Source organism: Caretta caretta, chromosome 6, assembly GCF_965140235.1.
Source record: "Caretta caretta isolate rCarCar2 chromosome 6, rCarCar1.hap1, whole genome shotgun sequence".
NCBI classification, from domain to species: domain Eukaryota; kingdom Metazoa; phylum Chordata; order Testudines; family Cheloniidae; genus Caretta; species Caretta caretta.
In genome coordinates, this window is record NC_134211.1 from 21,118,164 (window position 1) to 21,132,899 (window position 14,736).

A 14,736-nucleotide genomic window follows, 5' to 3' on the forward strand; every position below is an offset into this window, starting at 1 on the left:
CAAGGCATTACAATTACATTCAGCACAGCACATGTAGAGTAGGTACCACAAAAAAAGTGGGTCAGGCTGTGGAAATCCTGTGCACTGCTCTGGGGTGCTGCATCTTAGCTATAGTTATAGAGAAGGGCATTATGAAAGGAGGTGTCTGACTGGCTCACTGAGGCTTTGACAGTGTGTATCACTCTGTAAATAGGGTGCCAGATCCATAGCAGGTGCAAACTCCTCTACAAAGTGCTGGTATGTAGAGATCATCCTAGGAATGCTCCCGTGTTAATCTCTGAGCCAGCGGAAGCGCAGATCTCTAGCATAAAGGGCTATGTTGTATCTTCATTCATCAACAGTATTTGAGTATCAAAGTCCAGGTTGAATTTGCAGGACTGGTAGCTGGAAAATCCGGTAAACTCAGGATCTGGAGTCACTGACGAGACAGTAAACATGGAACCCTCCAATGGGATCTTTACAGGCTCACTTTTCAGAGAAGAACTGCCCTTGAAGGTCTGAGGCCCAAGATTTTGTGAGCATCTGCACTAAACGTGTTTCAGTTCATGTGCCGCAAAAGCGTGATCAACAGTATCTTTGTAAAAATTGCTGTTTCAAAGAACTATAAAAACTGTTGCAATAATATTGATGCCCCATTGTGCTAGATCCTCTACAAAAGCATTAGACACAATCTCTACTCCAAAGAACTTAAATATCTGTCACATATTGCTCACTCACCATTTTTGTTAGTCCTAAAAACCCAGTCAAAGATCAGGCCCCGTTGTGGTAGGCACTGAGCAGCCGATGACAGCCTATAATTCAGGTTGCTTCTAGTTGTTTAATTCTTTCTATTAAAGTGTTTTGATTTTGTGTCTGTTCTAGTTTCAGGTTAGTATCGTCTCAACCACATCCTTCCACCATAGAATTCCAAACTCCACTTGAAAAATAAGAATGATTATGAAGCAGGTAAGCGACTATGCTGTAGCGAAATCTCTGTGATATCTACAGGTCCCCTATCCAATAAGATTTCTGCATTTAATTTAGTGTTGCTCGATCTCTTCCTGTAGTGTGTTTCTGAGTAAACTAAGCTGAAGTGAAAAGTTCTCCTTTTGTGAAGATTCTGGGCGGATGAGGTTTGCCTAAAAAAACCTCGAACCCACCATCTTAGCTTTCAAGGGTAAATATTGATTATTTCTGCTGTCCCGTGCATCAGTTTGATGACTCTTTTCAAATAGACTTGGTGTCCTAGAAAGACAACCTGATGTGCTCATGTTAGCCTCTAGCCTTTTTCCCTTTTAAATTTTTTGGGGATTCAGAACTGTATTCAAGAACTCAGGTGTCCTGTTTACATTTAAATTCACTTCTGTGTAATGACAACAGCCTAACACAAATGCTGACTACGTGCAACAATAATACAAGATGTGCGGGAGATTCAAGTTCTTGCAAACACATGACTGCCTGCTAAGGCCCTGATTCTGCAAGGAGCACTTTGTGGACACAGGCAGGGGAGTTTCTTACAGGTTTGGGATATTTATTCTTTAGTGCAGATAATTTAATATCTACTCAGTAGCACACAGAGCCAGCGCCAAATTCTTCTCTACTATGTGGGAGCAACCCCAATGAAATCAGTGGCGATGCACCCATTATCCCAGAATGATAATTACTTCCATAGCCTGTAATGGGTTGTGCACTGAACACTTAGAGGGTTTTTTTTCTAAAACCCACCCCTAAAATAAGAGAGACCACTGGATTAATTAAATCTGTGCTTTCCCAGTGTAAACATCACTCTTTCCACACAGCTTAAAGAGATAAGAATGGGGGGAGGAGGGTGTTCTTGAAAAACCTGCATGTTGTATTTTAGAAATAGAAACATGCCCTCAGATGCTTAGAACTCGAATTACTGTGTTGTTTTGATTACTGGAATGAACTGAAACATGCTATACACCTATTCCACACTCAAAAGATACAGACTGTGTTAGTTTTTCATCTCACCAGTGCGATGGAAGGTTTGACATTCTGTTTCTGAACTCCAAACACACATTACCCGACATATTTCAGAACATGTCTGTCCCTATGTAGGTACACAAGTGTTCATCATACAGTCTTGGTCCAGCTCAGCTGACATAAATTGGCATAGCTCCATAACCTGTCATTCCAGTTTATACCAAATGAACAGCCAGCCTTTGGACTCAATCCACATTATCCAAAATCTAGGGTTTGGGGGGAGAGTGAGTGTATGAGTAGCCTAGTGGTTAGGGCATCCACTTGGTAGGTGGTTCAGTCACTTTCCAATTGTTTATCCCCAGTGGAACAACTTCAACAGAAGAGACTGAGGGAGCCCCACATCAGAAATCCCAGAGGTCAGTTGTTAAAGCATTAAAGAGGTAGGATCTGAACAGGGGTCTCCCTTTCTCCCACTCAGGCAGAGGAGGGACTTGAACAGCTGTGCTCAAACAACCTCCTCTGGCTGTTTTCTGTGGAGCAAGGGAGGTGCCTAACTCATTCCTGCAAGAAACTCCTTAGGCACCGGATTCCTCTCTGTGGATTATTAAGTAGATTGGGGCCTCCCTGCACCCCAGACTTCGATACCTGCTGCTTATCTCAGAAAGGGGCAGGGCCTAGCGCACACCCCTGTTGTCAGCATCTCCCATTGCCTAATTTAGGCAGGTCCCCACCTAGCATGCTAGCCTTTGTGGATCACATTCTAAGTCACCTCTTCTCTCCCCATTCACTGTATAGGGAGCCTAGGTGCCTAACTGAAGCTTTCTGGATCACAGCGTTGTTCCTGTGATTCCCTCCCGCTGTCCCTAAAAGTTAGGCATGGGGATGCTCAGTGTTGTACCACCTAAGTTCCTTTGTGGTTCTGGGCCTTAGTGTCTATGGCACAACTTCACAAGCTGCTGCTGCATTATATTCTCAGTCTTTTTGCTGCCTCACAGTCCTCTTATGTCTTGTCTCTTACTTTTTTTTTTTTTTTTTCATTTGGCTAGGTCCAATACAACCTTAGCTTTCCTTCCTAAAAAGCTTTGCTTCAGAGGGATAAAAGCATGTCTTTGTCTGAGTAGCTAGGAAAACACTACAGACGGCTCTGAGGCCACAGACTGTATTAAGAGCAATATCAGAAGAAAGTTGGAGAACTCTGTTTCCTTATGTTATGGCTTTGGTTGTATTTCATAAGGACTCTGTATACTAGTTTCTTGATACCGATGAGATCAGCCTCTAGGTTTTCCAACTAGCTAACTAAATACAGATTTCAGAGTAGAAGCCATGTTAGTCTGTATTTACAAAAAGAAAAGGAATACTTGTGGCACCTTAGAGACTAACAAATTTATTTGAGCATAAGCTTTCATTCAATGAAGTGAGCTGTAGCTCACGAAAGCTTATGCTCAAATAAATTTGTTAGTCTCTAAGGTGCCACAAGTACTCCTTTTTCTTTTTGTAGATACAGATTCTTCCTTACCTGTAGTCCCCAAATTAGCCATGTATAGGCTGAGAGATTGAGCTAAGACTTCAATTTTGTAGCTAAGTACTTCATGTGCCTGTTGCATCTTCTAGTGTTTTGTGCTCATTCCTGCTCAGCACCTTCCACTTTCTTTTATTCCTAAAGCTCTTGGGTTTGTGGTGTTGAGGCAAGCATTAGCCTGTTCCAGTACATTGTCCATTTGTGTGTTCTCCTGACGGGTCATTTTCTGTGCTGATATCAACTCTCAGGATGGTTGACATATCCAGGACCTTAGCTAGGACTCTGGTGCAGATAGGTTGTCTGATGTGCTGTATTTTTTTTTTTTTTCCCCCAGTGCTTGTTTACTGTGACTTACCATTCCCCCACTTTTTTTTTTGTTTAGCATAAGGTCCAGTCTCTGACTGGAAGACTCAATTTGGAGTCATAAGGTAGGAAAGTCCAAGATCTAAGCACAAACACAATGGGAGCCCGAGAGAAGCATGTCTTTTGAACTAGATCTGTGGTTTTAAGAAATAAATTACTACTTCCATTGTAGGACCTACACAGAGCTCTAGAGCTACTGCTGCTATTGTCACACTACCCTGTGTTGCATCTGTTCTGAAAGAGAATACACTTGTGTCCCCAAGATTACTTTTTTTTAAAGTGTGTGTAAAACAGGGCACTTGCTTAATATCATGGAAATTACGACCTGAAAAAGCCTTTAGCTCGTCTAATCCGGCCACCCCCCACACAAGTGTGCAGGATTGCTCTCTAAGGGAAGAGTACTTTTGAAAAAGTATCTAATGTATGTGACAGTGTCCCTTTAACCATGAAGCCTTAAACAATGTTTTTAATGCATTTTCCTAGATAATGTGGCAGATGTGCAGAACATAAGCTATCCAACTGTGACACACAAATGCCAAAACTAATCACTTAATGCCCTTTCCATTAGGATAAAGCATGTGTTTTAAAATACAACATTCCGCAGTTCATTTGGAAAACTGTCAGTAATAAACTTAAAGGAAGTTTAAACTATAAAGATTCCTGGGACTGATCAATATAGCTAGAAACTTGATAACTTTTTTATAGAAAATTGTTAAAGCCCAATGAAAGGTACTGTGGCAAAACTGGACCACTGTATAGAGAAGCAGTTGTGCCCAGTAATAGTCCGAGTTATTAAACAGCACTCATCTAGAAACCAGATTTTGTTTAACCCAACTTTGCAGTTTTCTTTATGGGGAAAAAAATCCAGTTACTACTTGCTCAGCAGCTGAGCTATATGTGCCAAGAAAGTGAATGCTGCCAAGGAATATGGTCTCCAAATTAGAGAATTATTGTATAATCTGCTCCAGTTTATCTTCTAGCAACATAGTGTGGCTACGAATTATGTCTAACATTTGCATGTAGGCTGAAGCTGCACTCTCAAGGGGAGAGTTCTGGGCATATACACAGTGCAGGACCTGTGCCTCTTACTCTTTGTGGGTGGTGAGGAGGGGAATTGCATGTGGAAACTACTCTTTCAGCCAGTAGAGATACAGGAACCACATGTTGAGAAAGGTGCAGTGAGAGAAGTATAGTCCTTCCTTTAGCGATAAGACTAAATTGATGTCTCTTCTGACAGCATCCAGAAGTTAAAGGGTGACTATCCTCCAGACTTGTGGTGGAAAGAGTCTTACCTAACACACACTCCTAATAGCCAAGATTTATGTGAGAGTAACTGCTGAGGACCTAGTGTTCAGTCTTGCAAGCTGTTGAATATTCTGGCTCTGAGCCAGGAAAGCAGTTAAGTACATATGTTCCATTAAGATGTGAATAGTCCCATTGACTTCAATAGAACTGCTCATGTACTCTTAAGCTGAGCGCCTGACTATGTGCTTTGCTGAATCAGGTGGAGGGTGCTCAGCATCTTGCAGGATCAAGGCTATAGACCTCTGTCCTGCCAATACTAACATGCATGCTCAACTTCACTTAAATTGTTAATTGGCTTTAGAGGGACAGCTCACAAGTTAAGCATGTAAGTGTGTACAGGATCAGGGCTATAATCGCTGCTCCCTTTGCTTTTTCCACAGTCAGTGTTCTAAACTAAGTTCTAGCAAAAGTCATCTGCTTCATTCCCTGAGGTAGGAAATATCCCCTACTATGACTGACCATGAAGAGGAATATCTGCTCTTACAAAATGACCTCTCTTCTTACATAGTAAGGAAAGTAGATACTATGTTGGAACTCAGAACTTCAGACCCAGCCTCTTCCCTGTACACTAGTGTAGACAACTGTTCAAGAGAAGGAACAATTTCTTTTCAGTATTGACTGGTGTTTTAACTTTAACACCAGGAATAAGGAATTTCAAGTTTAGTGGACACTAAAACCCTATCCAGCAACTGAAATTGGATTGGGGAGAGAAAGGGGACAACTAAATACAATTCTGTAATCATGAAACAACTTGGCTACATTTCATAAAAAAACTTTATTAAATACTGTTACTGGGTGAAAATTTCTTAAAAGTACTGAAGGAAAGAAAAGAGGGAAGGAAAACTGCCTACTTGACTGTCAGGCTGGTGCAAAAAAATCTTCCGTCCACATTTTAATTAAATTCCAATACTGGACTGTAAGTGGATTTCATCTTTCAAATGCTTCCTTGGAAGAGATCAGTGGCTGGGGCAGTACTGTGGCTGGAAAGTGAAATCCTTCATTGGCTTGCATCTGTCTAACTCCTGAACAGTACAGTTGGAGGCTTGCTAGTGGTGCTTTTTTGGCCCATATGGCTGCAGTATGAAACCTTCCACCCACTGCTTATTTCTCCAGAGGGGCATAATTCAAGAGCTTCTCAATCAGATCCACATGGGCTAGCAGCATGCGACGGCAACAGTATCTCTTCAATCCTAGGGCGTCCAGGGCATCCCTGACAATGAACAAATGACACAGTGAAAAAGCATTCCTTAGAACAGTAGCATTGAAAATGGTCCTAAGCAACATACTTGAGACTTTAAACTAGAGTGACAAGAGAAACATAGGGGTAGTCGGCAGCTTTTAAGAACCCCTGCTCGGTCCTGGATGGGTATCTTTATTTCTGTTAATGTTCTTTTCCAGTGTTGTTGCTGAGCAGGATATGTAGCTGAAGCCTGCTCTTCCTGTCAGATTAAATCAACAAGGGGGTCCCACTCTTTCTGTGGAACTAAAGTTAAATACAGAATCAAACTGACATTGATATTTCCACCTTGTTCTTACAGGTGGTAAATCTGACTCTGCCTAATTCCCATAGGACACAATTAACTGCTTTTGGAAATCCAAAAGCTCTATGTATAGTTCAGAAGGATTCTCTCCACTATGAAAGACAATGTCAAACTCAACCCATGACAAGTAAGCTGAATGCAAGTTTTTCCAGCTAGGAAACCTGTTTTTAGACTTCATGGTTGTGAACATGACTTTTAACTAAGCCCATGCAGCCTGTTTAGGCCCCATTTACATTATTATAACTGAGAAAGGGGACTTGGTTTCACCATTGTTGCAACTGGTAGCATAGAGGGGGACCTACTCTGGTTTAAAAATCCGGATGACCAGAGACGACAGCCTGGTAACAGGATGCTGTTTTGAACCTTGTACTGTAACAGCATCCCCACTACTGTGATAAGTCAAACTGTCCAGGATTTTAAGCCAGTTACTTGGATATAGTCTGGTCACATCTATACTAACTAGGAACCCTGCTACTGTTACAGTGGAAGAAAGGACAAGTGTGTGGTTAAGGCACTTGAAAGATGTAGATTAGTTTTCCAGCTCAAAGAATCTGTCAGTTTCCTATCTGTAAAACTGGGGATAATGCTTGCCTACCTCTGAGATGTTTAAGGGTCAATACATTAAAATATGAGGCACTCCTATTGCAAAGATGAAGGCCAAAAGTTACCTGAAAAGAAGCATAGACAAGTCTGAAGCTATCTTTTAATGGGTCACAAATGTGAACTACCTCTGTTCATAAATGGGATGCTTTAGTTGAACCAGATTTTCTAATAATTTAAGCATATGCAATTGCATGTGTGAATTGGGTAATAAGGCAAATGGCTCAAACAATACACACACTTAAAAGTGCCCTGTATTATTTTCCACCTTTTACCTACTCTTAAGTGATGCTAAATGTAATTACAAGTTTGGTCACTACCTGAACCATATTCTACCCTCACTCACTGTACACATCTCCCAGTGGATGTAGAGTAGCATCTGAACATTGTAGCCCCAACCCATGGATCATAAATAAATGTAGTTCAGTTTTCTTCAAAACTGGTTTATCCTCAAAATATATGGACTGAATCCTAGTAATCTTTAGACTTGCATTATTCATTGCTGTAATAATCCAGTATTTGATTCCCAAAATGAATTTAAAACAAAACTAACACTGTACATGGGATTGAATGGGAAGAGCTGCTGTTCATGAACTCTTTGTAATCACTGAACGAAGTCCAGGAAGCTTTTACATTAACTGGATCTTGGTCAACTGTTTGGGTGGATGTGATAAGGACTAAACAATGTTCTCAGAATCATAAGTTCCAGAAATTCTATTAAGTCAGCTAGTCCTTCCACCTGTTGGCTTAGGATTGCTCCTACAGTTTTTGCTAGTACTTTATTCAATTTATTTTAAGGTTTTAAAGAGGGGGGCTTCAACAGCAAGTATGTTTTCCAGTGCAAAACAAGTATGTGCAGAAGTTACTCTTCAAGTAGTACATGAGACAGTTGTTATAGTAAATGCATATTTTTGTGATAAGGGCACAGGAAGTGTGGTTTTTATGACTAACGCATCACACTGCATCTTCATACTTTTACAAAGCAGAACACTTTTCAAATGGGAAGAGTTTAAGTCTGACAAGTAACAGTTACTTTGGAAAATTCTGACCTCTCAAGTCATACTGTTCTGACAGTCAGAGCTGCAGAATACAACAATGAGCTACAAGTTTAGAAATCGTATACACTGTATAGTTTCAGCTAAATCAGTACTCAGAAGCACCAGTTCCTTAGATGTTTCCCTCTCTTCTTCAACCTTCCACAAACCTGTGCTTATAAGGAAGGAAAACATGTTTTTAGTGAGACACCGCAGTTTCTGCCATTACACCAGGGGTGGGCAAACTTTTTGGCCCATGGGTATGGAAATTGTATGGTGGGCCATGAATGCTCACGAAATTGGGGTTGGGGTGCAGGAGGGGGTGAGGCCTCTGGCTGGGGGTGTGGGCTCTAGGGTTGGGCCAGAAATGAGGAGTTCAGGATGTGGGAGGGGGCTCCAGGCTGGGGCAGGGGGTTGGAGTGCAGAAGAGGGATCAGGACTGGGGCAGGGAGTTGGGGCATGGGAGGGGGTCAGGGGTGCAGGCTCCGGGTGGCACTTACCTCAAGCAGCTCTTGGAAGCAGCAGCATGTCCACTCTCCGGCTCCTATGCAGAGGTATGGCCAGGTGGTTCTGCACGCTGCCCCATCTGCGGGCGTCACCCCTGCAGCTCCCATTAGCTGAAGTTCCTGGCCAATGGGAGCCGTGGGGGTGGCACTTGGGGCGAGGCAGCGTGCGGAGTCCCCTGGCTACCCCTAAACATAGGAGCTGGGGGGAGGACATGCTGCTGCTTCCGGGAGCCTCGGCACACGCGCTCAGAGCGGCCTCCAACCCCGCTGCCCCAGCTGGAGCGTAGGAGTAGGGCAAGCCCCAGACCCCACTCCCCAGCGGGAGCTCGAGGACCAGATTAAACAGGTTGGAGGATTGGATGTGGCCCCCGGGCCGTAGTTTGCCCACCCCTGCACTACACATTGTTCCATTTTCCTCACTCGTTTCTTAAGTTACAATAAGTGATTTCCGTTGCATCTGACATTTATCTGCCCAGACGATTGTCAGAAGGCTGCACACCATTACCTAAAATTGTATGCAGTTTCATTGCTCATGGCACAGTAGAGAAGAGCTTGCAGAAACTCTCCTCACCTTAGGGGATACAGGAATCCATACACCGAAATGGTACAAAAAAAAAATCAATGTGCGCGCCTAGGGCATGCTCTATTTCAGGCTGCATTTATCATTTGAGCTTCTTTGTAACTCTAAAGCTATGTTTATGCTACAGCTTATGTCAGCATAACTTATGTTGCTCAGGGGTGTGAATAAACCACTCCCCTGAGTGACATAAGCGCCGGTGTGGAAAGCACTATGGCAGCAGGAAAGCTGCTACCACCACTCATGAGGGCTGGAGTAGTTAAGTTGCATCAGTGCAGCTGTGCCACTGTAAGCTCTCTTGTGTAGCTGTAGCCCAAGTTTTAGTGCCAGAAGCCTTGCTTCTGATATTACAATGGTGTAACTCCACAAAGTTGAATTGCTCCCGATTTACACTAGTGAGCTCAGAACCAGGTCCACAATATGTCAAAACAATCCTATCAAGTCTCAAATGTACATTTCTGCCACAAATAGTTCATGGCTTTGGCATTCCTCTAAGTAGAATTACTTAAACTAAAGACTGAAAAAACAAATACCCTATCTAGGAACTGAATGGTCGTTAGCAAGCTACCACTGAAAACAGCCATGATAAATAGCTATTAAAATGAGCATTACAAAAAAAATTCTTAGAACCCTGCTCTGTATTGTTACTATAAGCTATAATTAACTCTATACGATGAAGCTACAGCACAAATTGCCATAATTTCCTTCTTGGACCTGCAGTATCTGAGCTCAACAACATCCATTGGTGTGATCTTTCTGGAAGGGCACTTACAAGTACGCACTCCAGGACAGCAATGGGATTTAGGAAAAGTAGTGACTGGGTCTCACTGCACATTCATCTAACACAACTGACAAATGAGAAATAAAATCTCAGTTGTGAGATAAGTCTTTTCTACAACCTTGGCAAGAAGCTCTGAAGAGGCTAAAGGGGTGGATTATGAATCCCCGTGTGTTTAAAGCTAGGCAAGGGAAGATTTTAGTTTTGTTTTTTTTAAAACTAATCTCAGCTTCATAGTCTGTCTGGTAAAGCTGGGAGTCTTAAGCCCCAAACCTCACAGAAAGCTGGATTTGTTATAAATTGCCTTAAAGGGAAACTGACTACAGAATAAACACTGGAAGTAGCAATACATAATGAATTGTCAAATGCACAATACATTATTTTTTTCTGATCTGCCAATTGTACATAACAGTTGGTAAAAAAATTACAAATGATTTTGTGATTTACTTTTAAATGACTTATGAAAGGAAAGCTTATTTCAACGCACAGTGTTATGCTTCCTAATGTTCAAGCAGACACTTAGGATCTGTCTGGTGCATAACTGAGATTTATAGTGTGACTTGAGAGAAATTTCCAAGTTACAGGATAATTCTAGTTCTTGGGCAGCTCCAAGTAGACTACGCTAAATGTGGAGTAGTGTTTCGGTTATCAACCAAATATTGAGGGACAATTATGTGATTAATCATTTCATCTGAAGGATAGAACATACTCCCAAAAACCCCTCAGTCATCTCTCCTAGATGACTAGCAAATTTGGGTGCCCAACCTGAGACACCTTAAAAGGGACTTGACTTTCAGAAATTACGTGCTCTGGCACACAGCTCAAGTGGGTAGGTACCCAAAATTACTAGCTACTTTTGACAATCTTGGCCTCCACTTATAATCCCCTCCTCTTTCATGTATTTTCCAGTTGCAGTCCTGATGTAACAAACTGCTGGCAAAGTTGAATTCAGTTTATTTTTCACCCCTACAGTGTTCATCTAAGGGCATGGCTACACTAGCAAGTACGCAGGGGCGCTAGTGGCTGTAAATGTAGCCGCTCTACGCCAATGAGAGAGAGCTCTTCCAGTGGCTTAACTACTCCTACCCCCGTGAGTGGCAGTAGCTGTGTCGGCAGGAGAAGCTTTCCCGCTGACATAGCGCTGTCCACACCAATGCTTATGTCGGTATAATTTATGTCGCTCAGGGGGTTGGTTTATTCACACCCTGAATACACTACAGCTTATGTTGGCATAACTTACGTCAGACAGCCTGAGATTGTTTGGGTCTTTACTCAAGCCTCCGATCATCCCTTTGGCGAGGTGATATAACGGCTTTTTTCTGCCTCTATGGTTGAAGGAACAGTGGTGCAGGCTTTGTGGTGAAGTCTCCCCCCTTCAGCTATTAGAAAAAGCGCTGGACAGAAAGGGTAGTTTTTCTAAGTTGCTGAACACTTACTGGCTTCAATAAGAGATGTGAATGCCCAGTACCCCTGAAAAATCAAGTGGTGGGTGCCCTTGCTCAGTTTACAGACAAGACGTAGGGGGTAGGGCTGGTGAAAACTCCTATAACCCTGCGGGAAACTTAACAGGCAGCGAAAGCAGTCAAGTGGCAAACGAGGGCCTGTGACTATTTACACACATACTTAACTTAAGGCACTGCCCCAGCGAAGTCAAAGCATGAACACCGAGGACCTGTCTACACTACAAAATTAGGTCAACCTACAGCCACCGCAGCAATTAAATTGGCTCTTAGTGTCCACGCTACCCTCCTTCTGCCAGTGGTGCACATCCTCACCGGGAGCGCTTACTCCGACTGCAGTGGGGCATTGTGGGGCACTGACAGCTGGAGCAAGGGGCATTGTGTGCCCAGGGTGGGGATCAATTTCACAGCAGGGAGCTTACCAGAAGCGAACTGACATTTTTATCAGTTTCATGGCTGCTATTTCACATTTCTTCTCCAGCTCCCATTGAGACCAATGCCCTGCTGACAGTGCTGGGGGTGCGGGAAGAGCTGTGAACCTGGTGGCTGACTGTCTGTGATGGGGCCGGGTCTCCAGTGCCTATATAGACACTGGGCTACCCTAACTTCATTGACCTAAGCACTACATCTCTTATGAAGGTGGCGTTATTAAGTCGATGTAGTGGGCAATTTACATCCGCGGGAGCACCATTGTAGTGTAGACAAAGACAGAGTTAGGTCAACGTAAGATGTCTTACATCAATCTACCTCTGTAGCATAGACCAGGTCTGGCTAAGTCTTTGCAAGATCAGGGCCAAGGAGCATAAAGAAATACTTACCCTTCTGTGTACTCTGCTTGCAGAAGACCAAGATATGCCTCCCACTTATTTCCAACTATTTTGCCGCAGGTGAAGCATCTGACCGGGATAATCATTTTCTTGCAGTAACTGTCAAAACATTAACCAAATAACGTGCTTGCTGCTTGTGTTTACATGTCGGAATGCATTTGATGCATCTATAAAATATCACAATGGAAGTTCTTCACATAGGGCAAAAGGGAGGTGGGAACTCCAGGACTGCACCACAGCTGGAAGGGTCAGCTCCACCACCCAAGTATAAATATTCTCCTTTTGTTTATTTTAATGATACTACTGGATTGATTAACCTATTATTAGTATAGAGTAGCTGTACATTAGCCTTTCAGTTCAGACACTTATGTTTTGTTGCTTAGAAGTTTCAGTCCACAAGCAGTTTTAACACAACCCCCCTGAGGCTATGTCTGCACTTACCACTGCGTGCAGAGTACAGGCATTACACATCTAGCTCCGCACTGCCGTGAAAAGCAGGCTGTATCCCCATTCCTCACTGTGGTATGTATGACAGGCTTCAGAGTAACAGCCGTGTTAGTCTGTATTCGCAAAAAGAAAGGGAGTACTTGTGGCACCTTAGAGACTAACAGATTTATTTGAGCATAAGCTTTCGTGAGCTACAGCTCACTTCATCGGATCCGATGAAGTGAGCTGTAGCTCACGAAAGCTTATGCTCAAATAAATTGGTTAGTCTCTAAGGTGCCACAAGTACTCCCTTTCTTTTTGTGTTATGTATGTATGTACGTACGTACACAGCGCAGTGAAAGGCTCTGGCAGCTTCCCTGCTGCTGGAACATATTCCTATTGCGGGAGAGGAAAGGCTCTGGCAGCGGGATGGTAAACTTGCTAAAAAGAGCCATGTAGGAGACACTGTGGGGTGCCTAAAGAGCCTGTGTGGGGCCCTTTAGGGTACATCTACAATGCCCATGTTACAGTGTGGCCACAGCAATGCTGTGACATGGGCAGCGTAGGGTATGTCTATGCTACCCACGTTACAGCGTGGCCACTGAAGCGCTGTGACGTGGGCAGTGTAGACGTGCTTTATCGCTGCGGGAGAGCTCTCCCGGTGATAAATCCGCCCCACCCCTAACGAGCAGTGGTAGTTTTATCGCCAGGATAAAGCGCTGTCTTTACTGGCGCTTTTCAGCACTAAAACCTTTGTTGCTCAGGGGTGTGTTTTTTCACACCCCTGAACGTCTAAAGTTTTAGCGCTGAAAGTGGCCTTGTAGACACAGACGTACTCGTTTGAGCAGTTTACACCGGTGGCAGCTAGGGAGCCTTGCTCGACATACCTTGGATTAGAAATTTAAAAAAAAAAGGGGGGGGGCGCACGCGCAGCAGCTGAGTGGATCAAGTGCCACTGAACAGCAGCTCGGCGCTGCAGCCGTGTTAGACCCAAGGGCGGGAGGCAGCTGCTGGGGGGCTGGTTTGTTCAGAGACAAGGTGGTTCACTGTGGGGGCCTGGGCTGCAGCGACGGGGGGGAGATGCTATTTCACTGGGCGGGGGGTGAAGCCCAGGCACGGGTTACCTAGGGAGGTGGGGGAATCTCCATCCTGAGAGGTTTTTAGGGCCCGGCTTAGCTCGAATGATTTAGGTGGGGCTGCTCCTGCTTTGAGCGGAGGGGTTGCACTCGGGGTCGCTCCCAACCCTGATCTTCTCGGATTCCGCGGGACCCCCGGGCCCTTCAGCTCCGCGCCGCTTCGGGACAGCGCCTGGGCCCCCTCCCCGGCCGCGCACGGGGGCCGGGCCCCGCCTCACACTCACCACGCGGATGCGCTGGCCCAGGACCGTCGCCCCGCCCCGCCTGCTGGGACGGCGCGCGCCGGGCGCGCTCTCTGCAGGCGGGGGGAGGGGGGCACTCGGGGCTCCCTGGCCAAGCACTGGGCGAACTGCGCGCGGGAAGCCGGGGAGGGCGGGGCGGCTACGGGTCGCGCGACGCCGGGGCGGGGAGAGACCCCGGTGGGTGTCTCCAAGGAAGAGGCGGGGGCTCCGAGCAGGGGAACCGCTGCTGGGAAGGCGGCGGTGACTGAAAGAGGGACCCGGGTCGGGGCAGGGGCCCGTTGGGGCTCTCACTCGCCCACAGCCCCCCTCCCGCCCGAGTCACTGGTTCCCGTTACCTCAGCAGGGCCTGCACCGCGCCCGATAGCTTCACCCCCCACGCGCCGCTACCGCTGCTCCAACGGCAGTTGCCCCTCTCCGTCGGCGATACCACTATACCTGATTTGGCGGGGGGGGAGGGGAGCAGACACAAGGTGCAATACAACCGGTGATAAAAGCGATT

General features: G+C 45.0%; 1 protein-coding gene across 4 annotated transcripts; it reads right to left on the reverse strand.

Annotated features, from left to right (window-relative positions):
* Positions 1-5,866: 5,866 nt before the first annotated feature.
* On the reverse strand, positions 5,867-14,713 carry POLR2L (RNA polymerase II, I and III subunit L). Of its 4 annotated transcripts, XM_048852867.2 has the most exons (4): positions 14,573-14,674; positions 12,875-12,993; positions 12,425-12,532; positions 5,867-6,320 (listed from the first exon to the last, which is right to left on the reverse strand). In XM_048852867.2, the coding sequence occupies exons 2-4, from the start codon at positions 12,895-12,897 to the stop codon at positions 6,212-6,214; spliced, it is 240 nt and encodes a 79-aa protein (XP_048708824.1). In that variant the 5' UTR covers positions 12,898-12,993; positions 14,573-14,674; the 3' UTR covers positions 5,867-6,211. The 4 variants fall into 4 exon arrangements, with proteins under 4 accessions (XP_048708824.1, XP_048708825.1, XP_048708827.1 ...); XM_048852868.2 differs by lacking the exon at positions 12,875-12,993 and having other exon boundaries at positions 14,573-14,713; XM_048852870.2 differs by lacking the exons at positions 12,875-12,993; positions 14,573-14,674 and adding an exon at positions 14,220-14,337.
* Between the last annotated feature and the right edge of the window lie 23 nt (positions 14,714-14,736).

What these genes read in the sequence shown, in the direction of transcription:
- POLR2L (XM_048852867.2), bottom strand. Translation starts at nt 12,897, where the DNA reads ATGCCTGTACTCTGCACGCAGTG. An exon ending in CCTGTACTCTGCACGCAGTG is followed by an intron (nt 12,533 to 12,874) that starts GTAAGTGCAGAC and finishes ATGTTTTGACAG; the next exon opens with TTACTGCAAGAAAATGATTA. An exon ending in CAAGCAGAGTACACAGAAGG is followed by an intron (nt 6,321 to 12,424) that starts GTAAGTATTTCT and finishes GTTCATTGTCAG; the next exon opens with GGATGCCCTGGACGCCCTAG.